Raw genomic sequence first — 27,530 nt, forward strand, 5'->3', positions numbered from 1 at the left:
CCAGCTCTTTTCTAGTAAAACAATCTCTGAAAACCTGAAAAAAATCAGGCAGCTGCAAGGATGCCAGCTCCAGAACTGCACCTCCCAAGAGATGCCAGTCTGACAACTTCTCTTGCTCTGCTCTGAGAGGAGCCCATGAAGGTCAAGTGTTTGACCTCTTGCTAAAGACTTCATAAAATTCTGGGGCTGCTATACAAAGCTGAAACAGAATATCCATCTAATATGCTCAGCAAATCATGTTCTATTTCTGAGGCTGCTTAAATGTGCACTAAAAGTTAGATTTAAAAAATATGTGGAAAAACATCCTGATTAGGGCTGCTAATGAAACTAAGAGCAGTCAAAAGCAATCAAAATACATGCCACACAAGTGAATCCTGAGTATTATATTAAGATTTCTCTTTTAAAACTCCCTAAGAGATGAAATGAAAACTTGCATACTGCTAAGAAAGGGGGTGGAGTGAATACCATTCTCTGTATTGCCATTTGTGTTATTATAAAGGCAATACTATGTGTAGTGGTTATTAAATTCAATGTTTCTACATTCAACAGCATCACATTATATATGGCCTTTTTCTGCAATTAACCTTCAAAACAAGAATTAAATATTAATGGATAAATGTCAATTGTGATACGAGAAACAATAAAAAGACCATAAATTAAGTAAGATAGAACAATAAAGTATTTCCACATGATCAAAACAATGCTATAAATGTTTTCTTATTCCAATTGAAAATGTAATTATGTACCCATAGGTGTTGTTATTGCATAAAATTTGGTAAACAATACCATGTTCTCAGCATCTCAATTCTCTCCCAGTAAGAAAGAGGAAAACAAGCCTTGTTGCTTCTTCCAGCCAGGCACAGCAGTGCAACATTATTGGTGCTTCACAAAAATCTTCAGCTTGGACTGTCCAGAGAGCAGTAGGATATTTTCACAGTCTAATTCCTAGACTATTTCCATCTTCTGTAATTAGTTATACACAATTCTATATTTTCTTCAGTGTTTCCAGCTTTCCCACACATTCAAAATAGCTCCTTAGGTAAAAAATGTAACAGTGGGAAAATAACAGGCTTGCTAAGAATTAAAAACACCAAACAAACAAACCACCATAAAACAGAAATACTCAAATATGATCCTCCAACAACAATGTCCTTGCTTCAAGGTAATTCCTTCTGTTTCCCAAGGCTGAGTTGTATGAAAAAAAAAATCAAAATAAAGGTCTAAGGCAAAACATCTTTAACAAACTACCAAAAGCAGTCAAATGCCAACTTAAATAGCAGCTGCTTGATGCCCAGATGCACAACTCTTCCAGTGCTTTACCACACTGGTCATCAACAACTACTTTACGAATTGTGAATGACATGGGACATGCTGTTCACAAACAAATCACATTTATGGTTATATTCAGTTGTTCCTGTTACCTGAAATTAGAATTAGCTCATTAAATATGAATAGGTTTCAGAGAATGTGGAGGCACAGCATTATATTGATGAAAGCTTCATTAAATTTTCAATGCTATAGCTGCTTCTATATTTGTGAAGGAAGGACAGAGAGTAGAAAGAAACCAGGGTGATTCTCCTTCAGGCAACTTTGCATCTTTTACTATCCCTAAAAGGAACCATGGATTTTAAAATAAAATCTTGGACTAAAGAGGTGTAAGAGAAAGCAGTTGTTGTCTATTATATTTAATGAATTATCATTTTCAGATCAGCATTTCTCTTGTATACTTTTGCCAATTATACAACTGATGCTCAAGACAAGGGGAAGTGGTAGAAAGTCAGAAATCAGGTCTGAATGATCAAACTCATCTAAAATACAGACTGTACTAGTTCTGAACTCAATGTCAGTCATCTCTAAAATACTCACTTAAAAAGACACAGGAAAAGTCTTACCTAGCAAGCAAGACATAACTTCTTGTGCAAGTAGCAACATAAAAATATCTACCAAAGTCATGTGGTAATACAGCCTCATTTCTACTGCAGAGACTAAAACTAAGAAAAAGATATGTGACAGAAAACAATCAGACACAAGCCTACTATTCAACCAGATTTCTAGTATGATTATCTCCAAGTCAATTAAAATCTCCATCCATAAAACACCCCTAACCAAGCTACATGAAAGAACACAGAACCAAAAACACGAGAGTGAAAATTCAAGTGGTCTGATCCCTCTTGTGGTCACCCACTATGATTTAAATGTATGGGATCTCCACATTACATTAGCCCAGTTTCCTTTGAAAAAAAAAAAAGCTTATGTGATCAGGCCATCCTCCAGCTCCTCCCCATCCACTCCCCTCCCTAACCATTACCTTGTGTCAACCAAGTCAGGCAGCAGGGTAGAGGCCTCAGTGCCACATTATTCCTTCTAAGAAGCCTGCACAATATATAGCCAGGGCTTTACATATTTTCCCTACAGATAAAGTGCACAGCCTGCCCGGAACCTGCCAGGATGTAGGGTTGCTCCTTTCAACTTGTTAGGATATTCCTCTGGATAGGAAACACTCAACTCACAGACAGACAATGCAGGTTTATCCTCAGACCTTGTTTACTCTGCCCTCTTCAAATCCTGCTTCAAAACGTTTCCTTTCCCCCACCCCCTTCCAGTTTTCTTTGGTATGTACACTCAGCATTAAATAAGTGACCTTCTCCAAAGAAACCATGAGGCTGTATTATCCCCATGTTACCAGATAAGGAAATTAAGCCACTATTATTAAAGCCTGAAGCATGCCCAAATTTCAGGTTCCTGGTTTGAGAGTGATTAGCATGATCAGCACTACAGAGGATTTCCTCTGCTCAGGAGCAGTGGCACAGAACCTGCACTTCTGTAGAGAGCCCCAGGGCTCCTGGGAAATCCTGGGCTCCAGTAATTTGGCCAACTCCACTCCAAGGCTCTGTAAAGTAACTCAAACACTGGGTGCTTCTCCGTGCCAAAGAGGGGAGACAAGGTATCAGAGTGCCAACCCCTTCTGCATCCTTCCTTCTTTCCTTGACCAAGAATTCTGGATCCAGGCAGACTCCTTGCTCCACTAGTTTCCATTTAGGCATCTACACCTATTCACACTCAGGGATATTCACTGTCCTTGCCTCTGAGCTTCCCATAGCCACCTGCTCCCCATGCATTCATCCTCCTAGAACTTCACATCTTCCTCTACGGTTCCTTGGCTCCAGTTTTTTCTTCAGTCTTCCCAGACAGTCCTAAATCCTTCTCTCAAGTCTTCATGTAGTCATATCTATTTCTTGAACCAAGCCCCACTCACAGCCTTTGCTGTTTTATGTTCTGCCACACAACAAGACTGTAACCCTTTCAACTCCACAACACTATTTCAGGTTTTCCCCAGAACCACAGGATGTTTCCCAGTCACATATTTATTGCAAAAGAGGAGGCTCCTTTGCAAAACCTGTCAGTAAAGGTTCCCATAGAGACCCCATGCAATTTGAATTTCCCTACCTAACCTCATCCCAAAGAGCACATCTCCAAGGGGGCTGTACAACTCGCACATCATTGGGATACTTTCCACATGGAGGATACAGCTAATTTTGGCCATATCTGCTATTCTGTCCTGTATTACCTTTCCCTCAAACCAGGCAGACAGAAGTCAAAGACCTGTTTAGCAAAAGTTTAGGCCAGTTTTTAATGAGTGGCAACAAAAAGGTTCAAGCAAATAGCAATTCTATATCAAGCTCAACCAAATAACCACTCTAGACCAAGCTCAGCAGACAAGTATCTCTCCAGCTCCTTAATAGTCTCTAACCCTGCACAGCTAACAACATTCAGAACATCACATCACCCCAGCATTGCCCTCAGTCCTGTTCAACTCCCTCTGTCCCTTAAGAGGATACAACCATATTCCAAAACTAATGATAACTTTTCATTTTTCCCCCCTGGAACAAGGGGATCTTGGTGCTTAAAGGCAGCCTCCCATCTCTAGTCCACAGCACATCAGTCACAGGCTTATTTATCAAGCTACACAACTGCCACCAAGAGTCCTTCCTGACACCATCCATGATGTGTAGGGACTATTTTTTTCAGTCATTCTAAGCCTGCAGACAGCTACACCCAGAAGCATTTGAACTCTTCTATTTACACAAGACCATCTGTATACATACACTGAAGTTTATCCAGTCCCTAATCACACCTACAGATTGTTCAGATTCTAATCCCCACAAAAATACCGATTTGTTTACAGAAAACACACAACAGGTTGCAAGTAGAGGTGACAAAGATGTTAGAAGTTTGTCTGCCTGTACCTCTCTGGGATCAGTCCTTCTTTGCCACCCTGGAACAGAGACTGACAGCCTGGCCACAGTGCTTGGCATTGATAAAAACTGGGGAGCAGAGCATTCTTAAGGCTTAAAAAACTTACTTCAACATTGTTTCAAAACCAACCAAACAAAAAAACCCTGTTCCTCACTCTGCCCCATCCCACTGTTCCCTAACTCTTTGCAGAAATGTTCATCTTCTTCTATAAAGGTAAAGAAGTCATCAGGATCACATTGAGCCCTGGATTCTGCAGATGCTTAGACATAAAATTTTAGTGCCAGCCATTGAGGCAGGCCTGAGAGAACAGGAAAAGTCATTACCTACATCTTTCCCAGTTCGGAGTCAAAACATTTATCAGACCAGATGATTTGCTCATCATCCCTTTGTGGCAGAGGCATCCTGTTCTCACTTCTCTAAACTTACTGGGATTCCACACAAAAAAGTTCTGAGAATTTCCTAGTACGTTCTATCTCCCCATATGTTACATTCAAAGGTAGAATATAATAAAAAACTACTCTTAGCTATGACAAAGTCTAATTTTGTCTTATGTAGCAGTAGTGTCTGCTAAATTCTGTTCTCAGATCCAGTCTTGTCAAGTTTAATTCTTGCAAACCATTTTTTTCAAAAAGAAAAAAAAAACCCAACTAGATGTCATTATAAAATTCCTATCACTCTTAGGACTCCTTTTTATGATTTTTACTACAGCCAGCGTGGCCCTTCTGTGACAAAACATTCACTGTTCCATGAATATCATTAAACCAATGATGGAACCAGCAACATGAAACTTAAGTGTCCACAACACAAGCTCAGCCCTGCCTGTCCCATCCCCTATTACAATCAAGGAAGATTTTTTTATTTCTTAATAACCTAACCAGATCTGAACACTAGAGTACTCAATTCTATTTCCAAAATGCTGACCTAGCTTTTCTTCAAACTTCACTTTCAGTTGTCCCAGGGAAAAAATAGCCTAAAAAAAGAATACCCAAATCCCTAAACAAAGAGCACACACAAAAATGCAACTTCTAAGTACTCCAAGAGGGCACTTTCAGATTTGCTCTGTGGAGAATTTACAGGAAGACACACTTTAAAATTATTCAGGAACATTTTTGCTTAATTTCATAAATATTAAACCCATAAGTATCACTTACTAGCATTTGGGAGATACTGCAGCCATGTAGAAGCAAGTCACAAGTCCATCTTCCTCAGAAACTCATGGAACTATCAGCTTTAATTAGAAGGCAGGAGATGCAATTAAAAAAAACCTCAAGATCAAATTGTTTAAAAGGTTCCTGTGTTTGCTGTCTTTTTGAGAAGCACTTACTTTAACCATAGAGATTTACCATACCTGTGTTGGACCATTACATACTGGACATTCACCACGTTACCCAACAAAAAGGGTCAACCACTTTTGAAGATTCCTGGAGCTGGGCACCCAAGCCCATTAGCTATGTTCAAGCTTTCAGACTGAAAATTTAGGCAGACAATTTTCAGAACCAAGGAAAAAGAATTGACTTTTCAACTGAGTGACTGGAGAGCCAAGTTATCAACAGTAGCTTTCCTCTTACCTAGGTTACATCTTGGAGCAGAACTGCAACTTCAATAGCTGAGAAGTACTTAGGAGGAGTGAAGTAGAGAGCTCTGCAAGCTTTGCTAAGCAGACAAGATGTATTACTAAGCAGACATGCCAATTGTTAGCTCAACAAAGAGAATTTTCCAAATATGTCAGATTTATAACAAAAGAGTAATTATGACTGAAGCATTAAACACCACTGCATCAGAAGTACTAAAAACATGATTCAGAGCCAAATTTTAAAGCAAATACTCATTGTCAAAACTGGATGGCAGAAGGAAATAACCTCTTGGGTATTTCAGCAATGATTTAATCACCTCCTGACTAACTCAGAGAAACCTTGGAAGACTAATGGGATGGAATGGAGTCCGGAGAGCATCTAATCCCAATTAATAAAACCAGGAATAACTCTAAAAAGATGAAGAAGAAAGATGACCTAGATTTTTATTCCCTAAGAAGTCAGGAAAAAAGTTTTCTTTCTGAGGGAATACATTCCATTTAAAAAAAAAAAAAAAAAAAGAGAGAGAGAGAGAGAAAGAAAGAAAAGTAATTTTCCTTTGAGAATGCAGATGGACTACAATTGTGCAACTATTTCAAGCAAGCACCTTACTTACTTAACCTTACTTCCCATTGTATATCTGAAAAACATAAGCAAAAGCCTCCCCTCCCTGGTGTTTCTCCCAAATCACCCCGGAAAAAATATTGCAGTTGTCTCAGAGATCTGAATTAATGGCAATAAAATACATTGGCTAGTTTTCACTACTTATCTCTGCAAAGCAGGCATTTTTAGAGCCACACAAAGATCCTGTTCAGGTTGATATTAGCTCCCTGTAGTCCCAACCTCCTCTGGTCTACCAAGACTACTAAAGCTTTTCACGCAAGTAAGGATCTACCCTCCAGGAATCTAATTTGAGATGTGATTTGGCAAGAGTAGCAAGAAAACAAGCAAGAAACAAAACAAAGCACTTGCTCTCCCAGATAAACCAGCTCTTTAAGCATACAGCTTCACAAAATGGCACACACTAAATAATGCTGACACAAAAAGGATCTTCCTCAACCATATTCTGACCTTACTTCTAGACCCATGTTCCTACAGATTACTTTGCACCACGTCTGATGTCTCAAGCCACGTCAACACACTGATCCTGTACAAATACCACAGCACTAAGCTACCCAAAGAGCTCCTCATTTTCTGCCATGGTAGCAAACTGGATCAGCTCCTACAAGGACCTAGTGAGCACCAGTCTGGCAGCTCTTTCCCCTTGTGTCTGCTGCCTGTTCAGGGGTCCTGCATTCATATGCACATTTTGATGGTTCAACCACCACTATTCATTCTGTTTACACTCATGAGCCTGCAGCTTCTGTGTTAATAGAAATCTGGTGGCCTAAAAACCACATACATCACAGTCCACCTTCACATTACAAATGATAGTCCTGAACACAGTGTATTTGTTCTTTTATACCTGGCATTTAAAAAGCGTTCTTTCAGGACAAAAAAAAAAAGCCAACTTGTTGAATAAAATTAAAATATTAATTTAAGCACCTAATTCCCACATGCTCGAGTTAAAAATTACAGCTCTGGCAGATTTTTACTGCCTACCTCTTGTTAGACTTCTTCACTCACTTGGCTGAAGTACAATTTTATGTTATTTTCCACAATCTCCAGGGCTTCCCCCCATCTTAGAAGAAAGGCATTTTCTTGAACCACACTGCAGAGAAGAATGCAGCAGGAAGCCAAGCAATCCTTTGACTTGGAAAGAGTTTAAACAAGATGCCAAACTTTTTTCCAACAACTCCAGCCCCACGCACTGGCATGAGATCCCACTCCCCCAAATTCACTGGGGATGCTCCTGCTTCCAACTCCTGGGGAATTTGACAGCCACAAAACTCCAAATGCTCCTAACATTAAAATAAATAAGCATATAATGAAACCTTTGTTTCTTCGCTTTAGCAGCCGTTAGCACAGCAATTAGAGATCTTGGAGGATGCACTTACCCCCTAATGAATCCCTGGAACAGTCATAACAGGGTGCAGGGCAGATTATAGAATCCCCACAACACAACTCAGTGAATTGATGTCTCCCCTGAGCAATACAAAGCTGGGCCTAGAGATAGGAAGTGTTGTTATGCTGTCTTCATTTTGAAGCCTTATTAAGAAATTAAATGAGAAATAAACACATCTCTCCCTGGGAAAAGGAAAAAAAAAACCAGCAAATAAGGAGCCTAGACACCATTCCCTAAGTTTCTTACAGACAGGAAGACACCAGAAAAGCTTATAATAGAGCAAATACATTTAACTACCACCCAAAACTGAAGCCCCACACAAACAAACCCCAAAACACTACACTGACATCAGATGAAATCAAGTCTTATTACTTTTCTGTGGATGCTGCTCTGGTACCTGTGCCCCTGTCTCCCAGAGAAGTCAAGCATGGGAGACACATTGCAGAGACAGCACAAGGTGGTGTGACACAAGAGGACAAGGAGTACCTTTGCTTCTGCTGGTCTGCAGACACCCACGTTTCCTCTCTACAAGTCAAGATGGGTCACAGATAGCTGGAGCAGCAGGACAGACCCTGAAGACTCTTGTAGAGTAGTTTCCCTCCTTCTCCCTACAGCATGACAACAAAGTTGAACCAGGAGCCCCAGATAACTACCTTTTTTTACCTAAGACTGTTGCATGTGATTGTTGGAGACATATGGTCCAAGTTTACAGCCTACAGTAAATGTCTTTACCCAGCCCTGTTTGCAGTAACAACCTTAACATTCTTTTAATGCAGTTTTCAATGGATGTATTTCCTTTTCTCTTTATGTAAGTAAATCAGGGTGATATGCTTAACCTGCCTCCTAAAACTCAACACAGGCCATGAAATTCAAGCAGGCAGAATAAAAGATAATTCATGGTCTCAGATGAAGCCAGGTGGATTACAACTCCATTGGCAAGCACGCACCCAGCATCTGTACGCTCAGAAAAGACATTAGGAATTGTCTGAATAATCAAAAATTGTCATGCATGCACAGAGGCTTTTTAATATAACTCTTGAGAGAGAATTTTTAAAAGAAAGCAAAGCCATCAGTGTGCCTTAGAAACTAATGCATTGCAGAACTTTAATCAAGCATTGCTCCATAATTAGACACACTTTCCCCTGGAAAAAAAAAGGCATCTTTAAAGCCAAGTATCTGATGCCTTGAACCTCCATTATACTCAACAAAATAAACTTTAAAAGACATTCATTATTCTTGAACTGAGCATTTCCATACTAAATCCCATCCTAGAACAACTTTTAACTGCTAATTTATCATCCTCCCTCCTGGTGACAGGGAAGATTTATAGTGGAAAAGGCTTATTTAACATTACTGTAATGCCAAAAACACATGGTATTACACTTTTGAAGATATTGGTCGAGAAGCAATAACTAAGGAAAACAAAGTACTAAGAAATAACCCCCCTCCCCTCAAACCATTCCCACAATTGTAAGGCTTGGCACTGCTCCACTGGAATGAAACGCAGTGGAATCCCAACTTGAAGGATGTTTACAGTCGAGACCCAATGTCCAATTTCATCCCCTCACACTCATCTGCCTATCCCTTATCTCCACTGCAGCACTGCTGTGCTTATCAGCACGCTGACCCCTGCTCTGCCACGAGCGGACAGAAACACATTCCTGAGCCCCACCGAGCCCAGAGGAACTGAACATGGCAAGTGTGCAGCATGAGGAGAAAGCTGCTATGGTTTGTTCAGAGCACAGTGATACAGGAAGATAGGCAAAGGACAAAGGAAGAGAAATGCATCTGTTGATGGTAGGATCCGGAATTCATTCATTGGCAGGCTCAAGGTCCCAGTAAGAGAGAGACCCAAGGGCAACACGGGTACCCTAACAAAGAGTATCTGCCCCAGATGAATGAGTTTTAAATTAATGAAGTGAGGAAGAAAAGAAGAATGAAGAGCCAAACCTCTAAAGCACAGGACTGCATAGCAAGAGGAACCTTCACTGAAGGCATCTGTCAAAAAAGGACAAACAAGACACACATTGCCTAACAAGTACTCAAATATTTGAGATTAACTTTGTTTATATAGGAGGTGAAAAGGGAAAAAAAAAAAAGCAAAAAGCAAAAAAACCCCACCATGATAAAAGCAAGGATCTTCCAGTTTAATTCTAATCATAGGAGAGGAACTTGCTAAGAACAGGAAAGTGAAAACAAGTTGGCTGACAAAAGACATAAGAAGGCAACTCTCAATATTCTTCAGAAATGCAAACCAGAGAGCCACAAAAATAAAGACAATGAACTATTGGCTAAACCACAAGCTATCTGAAACCCAGGAGGAAGATCTGAAGCTTACTGAGACATCATCTCAGCTAAGTATAGGCTCTTTAATTATTTGAAATTCAAGAGATTTAGCACAAATACAAATCAGATCACTGAAGGTCACTTAATAAAGTGAATAGTACAGTTACCAAAATAGGAAAGGTCAAAGAATTAGGAAAGAAAATACTGGGAGGCAACACTGAGGATAACTTGAAAATATTCCTTCAAACTGCCTGCAGTGAAAGAAAGAGCAGTTAAAGTAGGAGCACATGAAACCACTATTCAGTAGGAAGGAAAAATCTCTTAACAGATGATGCTGAACTTCTTGGGATATTTTTTGCTTCAATCTTCATTTGCCAAGACTTAACCAGCTAACATAACTCATATCACAGCAAAGGAGCAAGAACACAAGCTGGAACTGGGAAACGGATTAGAGCAACTGCTCCAAACCTCCCAAGCAAAAAAAAAAAAAAAAAAAAGAAATCAAAACTTCTGAGGTATCTTTATAAGTGACCATCAAGCCAGAAGCATGATAAAGGCCATATGCTTCTGCAGACAATCTAATAAGCTTTTATAAATGTATGGTCTTATAGTACATAGAATGCATTGGGTTGGAAGGGACCTTTAAAGGTCACCTACTCCAAACCCCTGCAGCCAGCAGGGACATCTTCAGCTAGATCAGGTTGTTCAGAGCCCCATCAAACCTGATCTTGAATGTCTCCAGGGATGAGGCATCTGCCACCCCCCCTAGGCAATCTGTTTGTTTTTCACCACCCTGGTAATAAGGAGCTTCTTCCTAATGCCTCATCTACCCTACTCTAGTTTAAGACCATTGCCCCTCATCCTGTCATTACATGTGACTGTAAAAAATCCTCTCCAGCTTTCTTACAGGCCCATTTCAGATACTGGAAGGTCACTATAAGGTCTGCCAGGAGCTTTCGCTTCTCCAGGCTGAGCTTTGTAGGAGAGGTGCTCCAGCCCTCTAATCATTTCTGTAGCCCTCCTCTAGACCTGCTCCAAACAGGTCCATAAACCTATGGACTACGTTATCAAAGATCAGCTCTGCTCTCTGTGTGAAGCTCCAGCAGCCTGAAGAAGGGCAGACTCACCTGCCTCTAAAGAGCAGGAAACCACCTACACAGGGAGACACACCAGTCAGAGTTACCCTCAGTCCCTGGGAAGATGATGAGATAAATAAACAGACAAATGACTTTTCTCCTGCACATTCCAGATAATGAAGCAGATAAGATCCCAACACACAATTTGTTCAGAGCAAATGATATCAAATGAATGCAAGTTCCTCCAATGACACAAAAACCCAGACAGTGAAGCAGCAACCAGGAGGCAATACAGTTTTCATCTAAGTGAACTTTTGACACTCTTAAATTAACAGTCATATAATCTAAACAAATACAGTACCTACTGAAGTACTGAGAGATTACTAGAAACCCCATGCCCAGAGATAAGTTATCATTATTTCACATAGAGAGGAAAACAAGCAGCAAACCCAAACACACAGCTCTAATCTTTTAGCAGTCTCCACTGGTAAAAAAAAAAAGTAGGGAAAGGAGAGAGAAAACCTATTTAGTAGGAACTTGCTGCAAGCAACTCTTTATTTTGCTCTGCCTCCATTTGATTTCCTAGTGTACAAGCAACAACTTTGCAGATTTCCCAAACAACACCTTGTCCACAAACTACACATTGGAATATGCCAGGACAGAAACTTTTTTGTTTTTTTTTCAAGAGAGGATAATCTGAGATAGTTGCAAGCACTTGGATGGATTAACTCACAATCCAAAGTCACTTGAAACAAGTGCAAAAGTCAGCTGAAGTAATATCCAGTTTGACAGAGCAAGATGGTAAGAATAACACTGTCCTGGGTTACCCAGAGAAGGTGTGGATGTCCCCTGCTTAGAAGTGTCCAAGGACTGGCTGGGTGGAGCTTGGAGCAATCGGGTCTAGTGGGAGGTGTCCCTGCTCCTGGCATGGGGGTTGGAACTGGATCATGTTTAAGGTCCCTTCCAGCCCAAACCATTCCATGATTCTATGACAATAACCAGCTGCATAACAAAACACAGAAAGCAAAAGTTAAATACTGTTCTGCCCAGAGATTTGCTGAATGGTAAAGTGCTAAAGCATCTGGGGTTCATGCTGAGTGTAAATCAGACATATTACCACAAAAAATAAATAAATACACTGCTCCCAAATCACACAACACATTCCAGCAGAAGAGGTAGAAAAAAGAGAGCTCACCAAGTGTATAAAATGCACATTAGAATTCTTAAATGCTGAAACTACAGCAAATAAATCTAGATCAGGCATTAGAAGTATTTGCAATGGTAGGAACAGCAAATTATCAGACCAGATTGCCTAAAGAGGGTAAATCTCCATCAGAAACTTACGTTAGCTCACTTGCTTTGAGAAGTAGTTAGACATTCCTTCATTGTGCCTGACACACTGGGAATTTATGAAAGAATAAATGTCAGTTACCTCCTTTTTTTTTTCCTCAAGCTTCAATCACAGGTGCTTCATCTGAGTTTACAGCTTCTAGGTCAGTTATGATGAGGATTTATTAACCATTACTAACAAACAACTTCCAGCATGAACGTTTTGTAACATCATATGGAAGTAACAATAAAAACACAAACTTAAAGGGGTTCTTGGAAGGATATGACAGACAAAAAGTGACTAACTTGAACCACGTCAGGGTGAAGAGTTCTCAATTTACAGACATTACATTTACATTACAACAAAACCAAAGAAATCCAAAGATCCTTCAACTTTACCCTCCTAGATATATGCTTTAAAGCAGTGTTGTCCAGCTGCAGAGACACCCTTTGCTGGGAAGGCAAAGGAAAAACTATCAAATATTGTTGGGTCCAGGTAAGGTTGGTCTGGGGGGGGGCTGCATCGCCCTCTCCAAGCAAGCACCACGTAGAGACAGCTGCTTGGCTCAACCCAGGACCACCCAAACCCAGACCATTGATCCAGGCTTGGACAAAACTCTTGTCAAATAGAGCAGTGCCAAGAAGAGCTGGGGGAAGCAGAGGCAATCCTGGTGCAGCTGGGAATCAAAAAGGAAAGCAATACAGGGACATCAACCCCAAAAATACAGTGTCAGCAGCTGGACCCAGTAAAGCAGAAAATATGACTGATTTTCTGAAGTGAATCTCAGTTACAGAAGAAATACTGAGAAGCAGAGGAAGAGAGCAGACTGAAACATGCTGTCCTCTACTGGAAGTGGATCTGGAGGAGCCTGAAAGCAGAAGATGATCAGTACCACAAGTACTTTGATCATCAATGGAACTGAGATAGAAATATCACTTTAAAGATGCAGAGCCTTGCCAAAATGGGGCTTTTGAACTCCAGCTAAAACTGCACTTTTACACAGCCAGCATCACTGTCACTAAAGGGGCACTGCTGCTGCCTGTCTGTCCTACACCACCACTACCAGGACATCATCTGCTGCTCTCCCACACCTTCCCTCTTGGCAACAAAAGAGCTTGCATGGATCTAGAGAACAGGATCAGGGAACTGGAAAGAAGATAGCTCTTATTTTATTTAAAAAAAAACCACAAAAACACCAAAAAAATCCAGTTCCTTCACCTTGCTCACTTACAACATTTTATCAAGTTAAATACAAGTTTCAGGCTGCATCTTCAGAATGTATTTCATGTGTAGTTTAAAAATATACACAGCTCAACATACGTATTACAGAAAAGATTAAGAAAAAAAACATCCCAGAGAGGGCTGCTACTCCAGTATGAAGTTTCTATCATGTGTATCCAGAATTAATTTAAGACTACAGCCTATGAAACTTCCACACTAACTAAGGAAGCTTCCCAGTTCTGAAAACAAAAGAGTTCAGATTATGTATGGTTTGAAGCAGTTAGCAGCAGTGGTGAAAATTAAGGGTTCATCTCCGGGGAAAACACACACACACACAAAAAAAAAAAAGTTACGACTCCTGTTGCAAAAGAGCACTCCATGAACACCATCAGCACAGGTTCACAAGAGGATTTTTCAGCATTTAAAGCCGCATCAAACCTTCAGACAAAGCATTACTCATTCAAGAGAATTCACACGACTAAAAACAAAGCAAATCACCCCTTTCCCCCCCCCCGTTAATTATCCAAGCACAATATTAAACACAAACTGGAAGCGCTTAAGTTGATGAGAAACGCATTTTCCTTGACATTTCCCTCCTCACGGCCCTCCGGGAGAAAAGCCGATGCTAAACCCCAACCACACCGAACCCGCCGAGTCCCGGGTTGCCCCCGAGCATTCAGCTGCAGAGAAGCAGCCGAAAGTAGCGCTCCAGCCCACACCGCCCGGACCGGAACCGCTGGCCGCAGCGCTGCCATCAGGAGAGGTGGCCGGGAACACGAGGGGCCCACAGCCTCCTGGCAAATACCCGCACGATGCCGGCGGAGCCCCAGAGGGCCAGGCAGGGAGGCAAGGGTGGCTCCGACCGTTCCCCTCAGGCCGCCCGGTTCCCCCGCTGAGGAGCAAACCCGGGCCGCGGAGCCTCTCCTCCCACCGCGGGAGTCTCCCCCCACCCTCCGCCCGCAAGACAAGGATTCGGCCTCACTCACAGCGTGTGCCCGCAGACGTTGACCATCAGCTTCAAGGAGGGGTTGCGGTACTTGGTGGTCTTGCACCGCGGGCAGCCCTGGTCATCCATGGCCGCCTCGGCCTCCCCCTCCCTCTCTCCCTCCTTCTCTCTCTCTGCGCCTTCCGCCTTCCGCCGCGCGGTGCCCCCGTCCAAAGGGCCCGCCAGCACCGCCCGCCGTTCCGCGCGTTCCGGCCCGGTTCGCTCCTCTCCGCACCCAGCCCAGCCCCGACAACCGGCAGGCAGGGCCAGCCGGCGGCGGGAAGTGCCGGAGCGGCCGGGCGGAGCAGGTATGAGCCGCTTCGAACGGCACCTGCCTAGAGCTGTCCCTACACGAAAGCTCCGGTGGTAACGGGGACAGGGGGGGGCAGTCCCCTAACCACCCGGAGGCCGCTGTGGGGCAGTAGCTCCCTCACGGGGCTCCCCGCGCCCGGCCGGGGGTGCCGTACCTCAACGTCGGGGAACTGCTGCGACCCCCGCTTCCCACCCTCAGAGTTTTAATTCCTCCCAACCCAACACCCTCCAGGATGGGGATAAAAAGCGCTTTAAAAGCGGCTCAGGTGAGGGGGGGAGCCGCCGTCGCCACCACCCCCCCCGGGGGCGTCTTTGGGGCGGGGGCGCCGCGCTCCAGGTGGAGGTGGGGGAGAGGTGGGGGGTGAGAGGAGAGAGCGGGGCCGTTTGATTGACGGTTGCCCTGGAAACGCCGGAGTCCCCGCCCCTCCGTCGCGGCGCAGCCAATGGGAGGGCGCGGCCGGGCCAGCAGGCTGCGGTGCCATATAGTATTGCAGCGGGGCTGGGAGTCACGTTGGGGGGAGCCGCGGAGAGGAGCCCGTTTACACTACTTTGCTATAGCAGCTATCTTTAATGGTTATTGCGTGGCCGGGAGGAAACCTGATCGGCTAGAGCCGGCCGAGAGCAGGAGGAGGAGGAGGAGTGGACTGTACAGAGAGATTACGAAGGGGGGAGAGGAGGAGGAGGAGAAGAAGAAGAAGAAGAAGAAGGGGACGGGGGGAAGGAAAAAACAAAAAAAATATAAGAAGAAGAAGAAAAAAAAAAAGGAAAAAAAAAAAAGGAAAACAAACCGAAACATGTCTTCTGCCTCCCCCACGGACGAGATCACGGGCGCAGTGGAGATCAAGCAGGAAAATGTGATGGAAATCCTCTCTGAAGCCAGCAAGGTGCCCCCCGACGGGACTGCGGCGGGAGCCCTGAACCCCGCGCCGCCGCCCCCTCCCGCCGCGGCCCCGTTCCCCATGGAGCATGCAGGCACCGCCGCCGCCGGGGAGGAGGGAACGGCGGACCAGGTACTGCTCCACACGGAACTCCTGGCTAGGAATCACCATGCTGCCTCCTCTCCCTCCTCCTCCTCTTCTTCTTCTTCTTCCTCCTCCTCCTCACAGACCCCTCTGGCTTTTTCCCCGGACCACGTCGCCTGTGTATGCGAGGCGCTGCAGCAAGGTGGGAACCTGGACCGCCTGGCCAGGTTCCTATGGTCTTTGCCCCCGAGCGATCTGCTACGTGGCAACGAGAGCCTGATGAAAGCCCGGGCGCTGGTGGCTTTCCACCAGGGCATCTACGCCGAGCTCTATAGCATCCTGGAGAGCCACAACTTCGACTCCTCCAACCACCCGCTCCTGCAGGAGCTCTGGTACAAAGCTCGCTACACCGAGGCGGAGCGAGCCCGGGGCAGACCCCTGGGGGCGGTGGACAAGTACAGGCTGCGGAGGAAATACCCTCTGCCCAGGACGATCTGGGACGGCGAGGAGACGGTTTACTGCTTCAAGGAGAAGTCCCGCAACGCGCTGAAGGAGCTCTACAAGCAGAACCGATACCCCTCGCCGGTGGCGAAGCGCAACTTGGCCAAGATCACCGGACTCTCCCTCACCCAGGTCAGCAACTGGTTCAAGAACCGCAGGCAGCGGGACCGCAACCCTTCCGAGACCCAGTCCAAAAGGTGAGGGCAAACTTTCCTCCCCGCCCCCTCTCCCGCCTGCCTGCCTGCTTTCCCTCTCCCGGCTCTTTCTTCCCTTGCAAACATGGCGCTTACCTTCGGTGCGCCTCGTCCTCCCCTCCTTCCCCCTCCCCGCTCCCTAGCTCCTAACACACACCCACCCGGCCCGGGCACGCAGGCATGCGAGCCGCGGCGGGGAAACTTCCCGGCCACCGCCGCCCCCTTCTCCCACCAACCCTCGCTCCCCTCTCCCGCCGCTCCCGGCCCTCGCTGCCTCCCCTTCCCCCCGGGCCGGGGGAGCCGCCGAGCGCCCCGCGGTCACCGGCGGCGCGGCGGGCTCCGGAGAGAGGACAGGAGGGGGGAGGCTGGTTGTGTCCCACCCCCTCTCCCCCGTGTTTTTATTTAATTGTCGCGCCCTGACAGAGTTAATCATTGACGGCGGCCGGAGGACGCGCGGGGGTGTGGGGTCCCGCCGCTGCTCTGTTTTGAAACCTGACTCGGGAGCGGGCCGGGCTCGGGTTTCAGCGGGGGAGCGGGGCCGGCCGTGTCGGGCCTCGGTGGCGGTACGGCCGTGCTCGGCCAGCCGCAGGCCTCCGCCTCCAGCCCCGCGGCCGTTTGCTCCCTGCGGGGCGGGAGAGCCTCCCCCGCCAGCCCGGCCCAGCTCCGCCTGCGCTCGGCCCGGGGCTCTGCCTCGCCTCCCACCCCCCTTTCCCGAGGGGCGGAGGGGCCGCGGCAGGGGCTCGGCGCCGCGAGGCGGGCAGGTGGAGGTGACCTCCCCGCTCCCGCCCCCCTTCTTCCTCCCGGGGCAGGGACGGGAAGGGAGGGAAGAGGCGAGCAGAGGGGGGGCGGGGGGGGAGAAAAAGAGAGGGAGGAAGGGAGAAGGGAGGAAAGGAGGGAAAAAAAGCAGCGGCGGCGGCCGGCGGAGGGCCCCAAGGCATTTCTCAACCAAGGGCGCGATTGTGCCGCCGCGGCCCCCTCTCCGCGGAACACATCAAAGGGCGAGCGGCTGAGGGGGGGGAAGGGAGCGACCGAAAAATGCAATGGAGGGGCGGATCAGTCAGCAAAAAAACTCGGCGCAGCTCCGGGCGGAGGGGTTCTGCCGGGGCAGCGGCAGCCTGGGGCGGCCCCACGGGGGGCGGCCTTTGTCCCGAAGTGCCTGTTGGGGCACCGCGGACCGGGCCCCCGGCGGGGCCTCCTCCCTTTCCCCGGGTTGGGGGCGACAGGCAGGGGCCGGAGGGTCGGGCCGTGGTTCCCGGCTCGCTCTCACCTCCCACAGCAGCCGCCCACCGACTGACCAAATGGCTACGGCCGGTCTCGCACGTGTGGGCACCCAGGCCCCCCCCGAGGCAGCCCCTTCGATCGTCCAGTCGGATGGCCACAGAGTCAAAAACAAGTTATTTACAAGTCCACAATCCAGTCTGTGAAGTTTTGACCTCGGCGAGCTTTTGGTTTGATGTGTTCTTCCCCAAAGCATGACTTCCCCACCCACCCCCCCATGGCTTGAAATTCGTTTCAGGTGCCTTGTAAAGGCAAAACGCAGCACTAACTACCAGGTAAAACTCTCAGAAACTATCACAGCAAGGAGTTCCCCTTGGTGCAGAGCTTGCTGGCACACTGTGGTAATGCAGTATCATCTCTCTTATCTTTTCCCATAGCGAGTCAGACGGCAACCCTAGCACAGAAGATGAATCCAGTAAGGGGCAGGAGGATTTATCTCCCCATCCACTCCCCACCTCATCTGATGGCGTTACCAGCCTCAACCTTCCCGGCCAGATGGAGCCCGTCTACATGCAGCAGCTTGGAAACACTAAAATAGCCTTGAGCTCATCTGGTGTCTTGTTGAATGGAAACCTCGTGCCTGCCAGTACCTCTCCTGTCTTTCTCAATGGTAGCTCTTTTCTTCAGGGACCCAACGGTGTCATTCTCAATGGACTCAGCGTGGGGGCTTCGCAGACAGTTACCTTAAACTCGCCCAAAACCACGTCGAGTGTTGTAAGCAACGGGGTGTCCATTACTGACATACTGTCATCTTCATCAGAAGATGTTAAGGACTTCAAACTCCTTCAGGCTTCAGTCCCCAATGCCACAGCAGCCACCTTCAGCCCCAGCAACATCCCGGTCTCCTTCCCGGGATTAATACCGAGCTCAGAAGTGAAAAGGGAAAGCGTACAAACTGCTGCTTCCCAAGATGGAGGCTCTGTAGTTACTTTTACTGCTCCTGTCCAAATAAACCAGTATGGCATTGTCCAGATACCAAATTCAGGAACAAATGGCCAGCTGCTGAATGGAAGCATCGGTTTTTCTTCTCTGCAGCTGCCTCCTGTTTCTGTGGCAGCCTCACAAGGTAAAAGTTTTGTCTCTCACAGTCAGAAATATCAGATAAAGTTGGGATTGGGCATACACTAGTGTTTTAGAAGGTGTGATACTTATCCTCCAAGGTACCTGTATTATATCACAGGTGGAGCCACATGCAGTACATAAAATACTAGCTTTTGCCTTATTTTTATAGGGGAGTATGCTTGTGGGCAGAGTGTTGCGTGAGGCTGAGCTCATCTACTGAGAGCGGAGAAGGAGATCTGGTATTTTTACACTCCTTTAATCTGATGGCTGTCCTCAGAAATCTGTGATACTAGTCTTCTCAAATATCTGTAAATTTTACATGTTTCGGTAATTTGCCACTGAATTCTTTTAATGAGAAGGTTCATAAATATGAAAATTGCAGCAGCTGGAAATTGTTGCAGTTGTTGTTTTAGTGGTGGTTGTTTTGCTTTTTTAACCAAAGCCTTTCATAAAAAATAAATTTTAAATTACTATAGACACAACAAGACCAAGCAGTTACACTCCTACGTTTTTGGTCCTATAATTATGAAAGATTAAAGTGCAGGGAAACAATAGAAATATGCAATAGCTTGTAGATATAAAACACAAGGATATTTGGATAAAACTGCCCTCAGTCCAAGAGAAATATGTCATCACAGGTTCATGTGCCAAGTGTGCAGGCTCCTCCCCAAGTTTGTTTTAGAGTTTGTCTTAACATACCATGGACTGAAAGTTGTGGCTTGCCAGGAAGAGTCCCAGGGAGCACAAGCCTAGTTCTGGATCCTTGTTTTGGAGCAGGTCTGTTATAAAGCACAACTGAACAACCTTGGTACTTACTAGCCACTGTATCTTTGGTTATGAAAATGGTTAAACTTGAATGAATCCCTTCAGTTTCAGGAGCTGTGGGTACTATAATGAAAATCAAGCTATGCTCATGTTAGTTTATTTGCATTAGGCATGTATAGGGAGTGAATTTTTCTTGCTGTTAATAGAGGGAGGAACACTGAAGCCATAAGCCACACAAACACATTTCAAATGGGTGCACAGTTATAAGAACCTAAAATGTGGGACTTGGAGTCACTGGAATTTATTGGTGCATATTTTAATCAAGATGAAAAAGAGAAGACATTTAGCCTGACTACCAGCTGTAATTGTAAAAACCACTTAATCCACATGCTCCGAGGCGTAAGCTGACAGGCAGCAAAGGTGAGAAAGTTCTATCCCATAAATAGTATTGCACTATTGTATTTTAATGTTCTAAGACTCATAGTAAGTTCCTCTCTGAACAATTTCTCCATTGTTAAAAACACCAATTTCCACAGGGCAGTCATCCACCATATGTCTAGTCTGGTGCAGAGAAAAGTCAAGATCTGTGTTTGCTGCTTTAATTCTTTTATGTCTGTCTTAACATAAGAAGGATGGATAGCTGGCTGCCCATTCCAAGTGAATTGTGCTGCAGGCTATTTTCAGTAAGCTACAGTAAATGATACCTTATTGCAAACTTTAAGTTGCCTGAGTTTATTTTTCTGGTTTGCACAGATGAGTAACTTCCAAAAAATTATCATTGATTAATGGAAGTGAGTAGGAAGCTAAAATATTCCTTAGGTGAAAAATGCATCTTCAGTGCTTTTCTAAAAAAATCAGGTGTCTCCAATGGTAGCCTCTTAAAATTATAGTTAAGCTGCTTCTGAGAAAGAGAGCTATTAGAAATGGGACCCAGTCCCAAGAGCCAGTATATCTTATTTTAGGTATGATTATAATGACAACTTAAATGGCATGTCCAGTAAAATCAGCTTCAGGTCATCTCTGGCCACAGCTTATGTGTTGGCCAGCTACAACATCACGGGAGCAGTGCCATGGCTTTTAGCAAAGGCAGGCAGTTGCTGCCTGACTTTACACAGCGTGTTGGATGTGGTTGGGTCAGGCTTTTAAAATACATGATAAAGCAAGGTGAAAGGCAGTACATCTAAGTGCTTGACAACTACCTAGTCGACCCAGTAGAATTTACAAAGTTTTGATGTTTTTTCTCCAGGTTGACTGAGGCAGGCTCTGCCCAGCCAGAGTGGATTTCATGTGACGTGTCTCCAGTTCCCACACACAAGCTGTAGTCTGTCACTGAACTATCTTTAATAGCTTTTCTTGCTTCTATTCTTAGAAATTGAGTGGTGGCAACTAGTGAAGGCCAAAACACATTCATTTTAATCACATGGCTGGGGACTGCTTGCCCCTTAATGAGTCTGGAAGATACCTAATATACCAGAAACTTCTTTTTTTTCCTAGAAGTGGTTTATACTAATAGCTTTTATTTCTTCATAACAAATTTACTTCCACCTGTTAGAAACAACACTGTTCTGTGTTGCATGAAATACTGAAGCATATGTGCATACTGCAGACATAAAAAGGACCCAAACATCTTAACAAAATGCCTGCACAACTCTCTGCCAGCTATAATCAGTGGATTTTGTTTTGTTTTTTTTTCTTCTCTTTCTCTAGGTAATGTTTCAGTCAATCCCAGTACATCTGACGGAGGAACATTTACAACTGAATCTTCAACAGTGCAGCAAGGAAAGGTTTTCTTCAGCCCTCTTGCTCCAAGTGCAGTTGTTTATACAGTTCCCAATTCAGGCCAGGCAGTAGGCTCTGTCAAGCAGGAAGGACTGGAAAGAAGCCTTGTGTTTTCTCAGTTGATGCCAGTCAGTCAGAACACGCAACTAAACGTAAACATGTCTTCTGAAAATCTATCCAGTGGAGGACTCCAGTCCCTGGCCTCCTCATTAGTGAATGTAACACCCTCGCATAATTTTTCCCTCACACCACCAACTCTTCTAAATGCTGCAGAACTGAACTCTGGTATCTCAGAGAGCCAGTCCATGTCATCACCCGTGACCGGTACCTCTACCGTGATATCAATCAGCAACGCTAACTATGCAACCCTTCAGAACTGTTCCCTCATTACCAGTCAAGACCTGTTGTCCATTTCTACTGCACAACCCGTGCTTGGAGAAATAGTTTCTACAAGTGGAGACCGTGTCAGCCACCCCTCTGCACAAGTACATCAAGATTTTGTCAGAGAACACAGGTTAGTTCTGCAAGCCGTACCTGATGTCAAAGAGAATTTCTTACCTGATTCTGAGAATAAGGCAACTGGTAATTTAATGATGCTGGATTCAAAATCTAAGTATGTTATGAGTAACATGGTTGACACAGTTTGTGAAGAACTGGAAACGGACAAAAAAGAACTTGCCAAACTGCAGACAGTTCAGATGGATGAAGATATGCAAGACTTGTAACTTTTTTCTTTCTCGCTTTCTGTTTTAATAGATAAGTCTCCTGTTGAGGCCCTAACAAGCACCAAGTGTTTTGGTTTTTTTTTTTTTCCTCTTTGTTGTTTGGTGTTTTGTTTTGGGTTTGCTTTTTTTTCCATTTAAAGAAAACAAGAACATTTAAATGGTCTGAATCAGTGTACAGAGGAATCTCCTGCAGTGGAATTATGTTGCCACGCTTGGTTTGCATGCAGTGTTCTCTTTTAAGCAGATTAAAGGAGAAACGAAACACCAGGGCAAGTACCAAGGGAAGGGTACAGGTTTGGCTAAGAGATACTACCCTTACAACTTAACAAGACTCTCCATAGTGCAACATACTCTCAACAGTAAGTATACACTCCTAACCTTAGATAGAAAACAAAAATCTCGCTCTGAAAAGGTAGAAACAATGCAGTTATTTTTGCTGTTTACTTCTAGTCCGTGGGCATTGAGAAATTTTTAAGGAACTTTAGACGATACCTCACCGGCTACATTTGTGTTGTTTGAGGTTAAGAAACGAAGCAAAATCATAAATACTATTGTTACTGGTGTGTTTGCTTTTTTTCCCAGCAGACTTGCATTCAAACCAAAAATCTTGCACCTACAGGTTTCTAAATGCTACAGCTAGCGTTTTGTTAATGCACCAGAAAAAGCATCATTTGAAACTAATTATGCAACTCAGAAGCTTTCTCTCCAGTATGAATGTAAATATTGTTTCAGTTCTTATAAGGAGACTTTTTTTTTTTAATTAGTACAACGGATTTTATTTATGGTGTATGTTCCCTTTCACTTTAGACGCAATGCATTGAAAAGGAAAACGTTTTCTGGCTGTTTAATTTATTTTTATTGTTTGAGCAGGAAGTAAACGTAGTTGTTTCTGACAAGGTTTTACTTTTTTTTTTTTTTTTTTTTTTTTTTTTTTTTTTTTTTTTTAAGTTTTCCAAGCGATAGACTGTAAAAGTAAAATGTTAATCACACTGAAACTAGAAAATGAACTCCCAGTCTCACAAACCCAGGAGGTCCCTGTCTCTACCCTGTTTGTCGTTGTGTTCAGGGGCTTTTCGTTTGTTTTGTTAGTAATTTGCGAATTAGTTGAACATTTTTTGTGTATTTTTTACAGAATTCCACGTGCCTTTCTTCCTAGCGGCCTTATCTTTGTTACTAAAGCACAGTGGCAGAAGGAATGAAAACACTGATTTGCAAATATCCGTCCTCAGGGCCAAATCCTGATGCTTTACTTCTGCAAGTAGACCCGCTGGCTTCAGCGTCCCTATTTGCATGAGGAAGAAGAGTTTTAAGTCTTTCAGTCATTATGGGTGACATTTACTAGCAGTGCAGAGAGCCAAAGACAGGTCCTTCTGCACCAAATCAGCAGGGCAGGAGGAGTCCAGAGAGAGACCATGGGCAGAGCCATAGTGCTGAGGGAAAGGTCTTGGCTCCAGCTGCGGGCAGATGAGCAGGAAAGGTGGGATAGGCAGACCAGGGATGGGAGCCCAATGTTTACACAGACCCATTGGCCAAATAGCCTGTGTTGGAGGGCTTCAGCTGCTCTTCAAGCAAGCAGGCCCCCATCCAGGAGTGCACTTACATGTGTATTTATGTATCCCTCCAAAATAAGCAGCGTGGGGACTGATGGGGGAACCTGCAACTGCCTGAGGAGCTCGTGGGAACAGCCGTGGTCTCTGCCTGGCCAGGGATGGGTCTCCTTTCCCTTTGCCCCTTTGTGCTGTGCTAGGGACAGCAGAATCAGGCAAGCTCTGGGCAGGTGGTACAGATCTTACCTTTCCTCCAGAGAAGTTTTTGTAGCATGGAAAAGCACATCCTTAAGCTTTAAAATAATAAGCAAATGTTTTTAAAAAAATGACATGCTGTTAATCTTTGTGGTTTTGTTATTTTTTTTGTTCTAATGTGAATATATACAGTAACTAAAGCATGTATTCATCCTCATCAGGGGTCTGGTCTGAAGCCTTTGGAAGGCAATGAGAAATGTTTTCATAAGCTTTTGTGGGCTCTGAATTAGGCTCAGGACAAAACAAGATCACTTGTAAAGGCCAAAAAAAAAAAAAAGAGAGAGAGAAAGGAAAGAGAATAGAGATAGCACATCCCAATCTGTTTCTGTCTTGGTTGTTAACTGGTTCTGTGGAAAGCCTTTGAGGAATGAAGGTTTCTCCTGCGTGCTGCGAGCATGGCGCAGGCATCCTCACTGTTGTTTTGCACTATATTGAGTACAGCATGTTTTGCAAGGTATTCTGTGGAACCTTGAAGCTGAGCACTGTCAATAAGCACTGGAGCCTCTGCTGTGAGCCAGAGTCTTTGGGGCTGCAGGGAAAAGTGCAGGGAAAGGGAGGAGTGTGCAAGATGTGCCCATTGCAGCTGCACTGAGTCACTGATGCTCTGTGAAGAGAAGCAGCCCATTAGCAGTTGGCTGTCCTCAAGTGCTCCTGAGCAAAAAGGGTGTTTAAGGCAAGCTCTTTAAATTGGAGATTATCACAAGCAGGACATGGAGCTATACATCCCCCTGGCACAACTTCCCTTGACATTCAGGGGATCTCCATGTGAGCAGGGAATTGGATAGTCTAGAGCTCCTCTCTGCTCTGCTTGTTGATCTGTGTGCTGGGCTCCAGAATGAGCAATCTGCTTCCCACCTCTTCTTTTCCCCCATCCAAGGTAATGATGAGAGTAACAGTAGGTGTATCTGCTTTCCATTAATTTGTTCATTTGGAAAATTAGAAGGACCCTGTATCATTGTCATATTAATGGAGAACGTGTCCACAGCTCTGAAGGAGTTGCTTGGAGCTGAACATTATGTCTGTGAAACTCAAACTAAATTTGGAGGCAAGCTGGAGAGTATTTCAGAGCACTCTGTGCATTGTTGACAGGATCATGTCTTGTAACTGAAAAGGCTGTGGTTGAATTTTTCCTCTTTTGCATTCGTTGTGTTACTGAGGCTCTGAATTCCATGAATTTGCAGCACAGTTGATGTGAAAACTGTGTGTGGTGTTACCGTGGCACGGATCTTGGAGTGTCTGGTACTTCTGTTCAGAGATTTCCCACTCTTCAGTGGGAGCAGAGGTTGTACATAAAAGCAGTGGTTTGGAACAAAATAAGATTAATCTATTCTAGTCTTCCAGATATCAAGTAACTTATTTTATTATTATGTTTTACTCTTTCTTTCTCCCGTTGAAAATGTGTCATTCCCTCCAGATAATGTAGTTAATAACCTCATGTCTTCTGCAGGTACATATGCACAATATAAAGACTCATTGCACGGTACAGTGTTTTTAAAATAGATATTTAAATAGTAGTTTTACTCCTACTGTAAAATAAGGGTCAGGTTTTATTATGTGGCCCTCAAGCAAGCAGGCTAACTGCTCTAAATAAACAGTACACAAGGTCCCAAAAGGTGTCTGGGGACAGATCTTTGGCTGCTGTAAATAAGGCATTGCTCCACTGATTCCCAAACAGAGGATTTTACATGGTGTTTAGGGGATATGGATGCTCATGCCCTACACACTTGAATGGCAGTGAGTGTCCAAGCCCCCCAGACAGTCCTGATTATCACATTCTGTTGTTTAAATGGAAGGTATGTCTATCTGGCATATATGTTCTTTCTCTTCCCTCTCTCTGTTAGAGATGAAAATAAAGGATCATTTCAACTTCACATATGCTTGTAACTTGTAAGTCCACTGGAAATCTTACAGGAAACATTGCCAAATTCTACTCTGTTTCTGGTCCCAGACTTAGCTTTGAAAAATATGCTTGAAGTTGAAGAAAATTCCTCCAAAGCATGATCTTAAAAAACGCTTTGTTCTTTACTACTTTTAATTAAAGCTGCCTCTGGTTTACTCAGAGTTTTTCAGAAAACCAGAACTATGTTAAATTGAATGTTCTGTCTGGGCTATTCACAGCATTATTCCTGTGGTCTTACCTAAAAGGACATTTCAGCCACATGGACATCTATTGGCCAGGTCCTCGGCTGGGTTGAATTACCACAGTTCTATTGACTTTTATGTCCTTTCCCAACCAGCCGAGAATATGGTCCATTCATTTCACTGGGGTTGGATCAGGGACAGATTTGGCCCAGTAGACAGTGGCAGTATGAACCACTCCACATAGCTGACACAGTTAAAACTGAATGGTCACAGCTGATTGAAGCATATACCTCTTTCCATTTACTGCTTTACCCTGCCTGCGAATTCAGGAAGATGCATTCAGAAAGCTGCTTCAGCCAGAAGTAAGGCTGGAACCACCTTTATTGCTATTACTATCAATCCAAGATCAGTAAAAATATGGGACAGATTCTGACTTCAAATCCTGCAAAATCACCTCGATAAGTGTTTTCAGTTAAATTAAGCAGGACAGAATTTGGGCCCATGTGCACAGCCCCACATGTAGATTCCCAGTGTCTGTGCACTCTCCTTAGGAAGGGCAGATGAACAAGAGTGTGCATCCCTTCAGCTGCACATGAAATAAATGTGCAGGACTCCCCAGGGACGTGAACTGCCTAATGCTTGTGGTCAAAAAGCATCTCAAATCATGAAAAGAATAGTAATCTTGTAGCTCTGGAAACAAAAGTAATGACCTTTTACAATCAAAGGAGGCCTGAAGTCTTCCTGTATCTCCTAGCAGTTATTATCTTGAAGGATATTTTATACCTTGTATGTTTCATATAATTTAAAACTAGCTTCTTACATTTCTGAACTCAAGGAGGGGGTGAATCTTGTGACTTTCAGGATTCACATTCAGAAGATGTTTGTTCTTTTGCTGCATGTACTGTTTGTCCAGAACTAACCAGTTATTTCTGCGAGATGGGTTTATTGTGCCTTACAACAGATATGAAACTTCAGCAGAATGTTCATATTAGAGGAGGGAATAATCAGAAGTCTTTACTGCACTGTTAGATGATGCCGCCTCAGAGTGTGTCATCAAACATATCTGTGCTTAATTACCCAACCAAAGAGATCTAAAGTATATATGTTTGTTGTACTGTAATAGGGGTTTGTGCCTGGACAATTAAGTGTTTTATTTGTATTCTGAGATGATGTGAACTTATTTTTCTAAACACTATACTGAATAAACTTTATATTTATACACATCTTGTGTAAATATTTCTATCTGGATCTAATGTGAGGGATTTCAGTTTTGTGTTAGAAAAGCAATCTAAAGTAGAAACTTGATTTTTAATAAGTCATCATTAAGGTGATGGCCA

At 44.3% G+C, this 27,530-nt stretch overlaps 2 protein-coding genes across 2 annotated transcripts in view; one reads left to right on the plus strand and one right to left on the minus strand.

Annotated features, from left to right (window-relative positions):
• MNAT1 (MNAT1 component of CDK activating kinase) overlaps window positions 1–14,863 on the minus strand; it is a 122,413-nt gene extending 107,550 nt beyond the window's left edge. Inside the window, exon 1 of the mRNA XM_030451566.1 lies at window positions 14,733–14,863. Coding sequence (XP_030307426.1) covers window positions 14,733–14,821 — 89 coding nt within the window. The 5' untranslated portion in view covers window positions 14,822–14,863. The remainder of the gene's footprint in view (window positions 1–14,732) is intronic.
• Window positions 14,864–15,569: 706 nt separating this feature from the next.
• SIX4 (SIX homeobox 4) lies at window positions 15,570–27,416 on the plus strand. Its single transcript, XM_008501099.2, has 3 exons — window positions 15,570–16,703; window positions 18,356–19,044; window positions 21,513–27,416. The coding sequence occupies exons 1-3, from the start codon at window positions 15,838–15,840 to the stop codon at window positions 22,307–22,309; spliced, it is 2,352 nt and encodes a 783-aa protein (XP_008499321.2). The 5' UTR covers window positions 15,570–15,837; the 3' UTR covers window positions 22,310–27,416.
• The last annotated feature ends 114 nt before the right edge of the window (window positions 27,417–27,530 follow it).

The sequence above is a fragment of the Calypte anna genome, chromosome 5A, assembly GCF_003957555.1.
Source record: "Calypte anna isolate BGI_N300 chromosome 5A, bCalAnn1_v1.p, whole genome shotgun sequence".
Classification (NCBI taxonomy): domain Eukaryota; kingdom Metazoa; phylum Chordata; class Aves; order Apodiformes; family Trochilidae; genus Calypte; species Calypte anna.

What these genes read in the sequence shown, in the direction of transcription:
- SIX4 (XM_008501099.2), top strand. Translation starts at nt 15,838, where the DNA reads ATGTCTTCTGCCTCCCCCACGGACGAGATCACGGGCGCAGTGGAGATC. An exon ending in TCCGAGACCCAGTCCAAAAG is followed by an intron (nt 16,704 to 18,355) that starts GTGAGGGCAAAC and finishes CTTTTCCCATAG; the next exon opens with CGAGTCAGACGGCAACCCTA. An exon ending in TTCTGTGGCAGCCTCACAAG is followed by an intron (nt 19,045 to 21,512) that starts GTAAAAGTTTTG and finishes CTCTTTCTCTAG; the next exon opens with GTAATGTTTCAGTCAATCCC.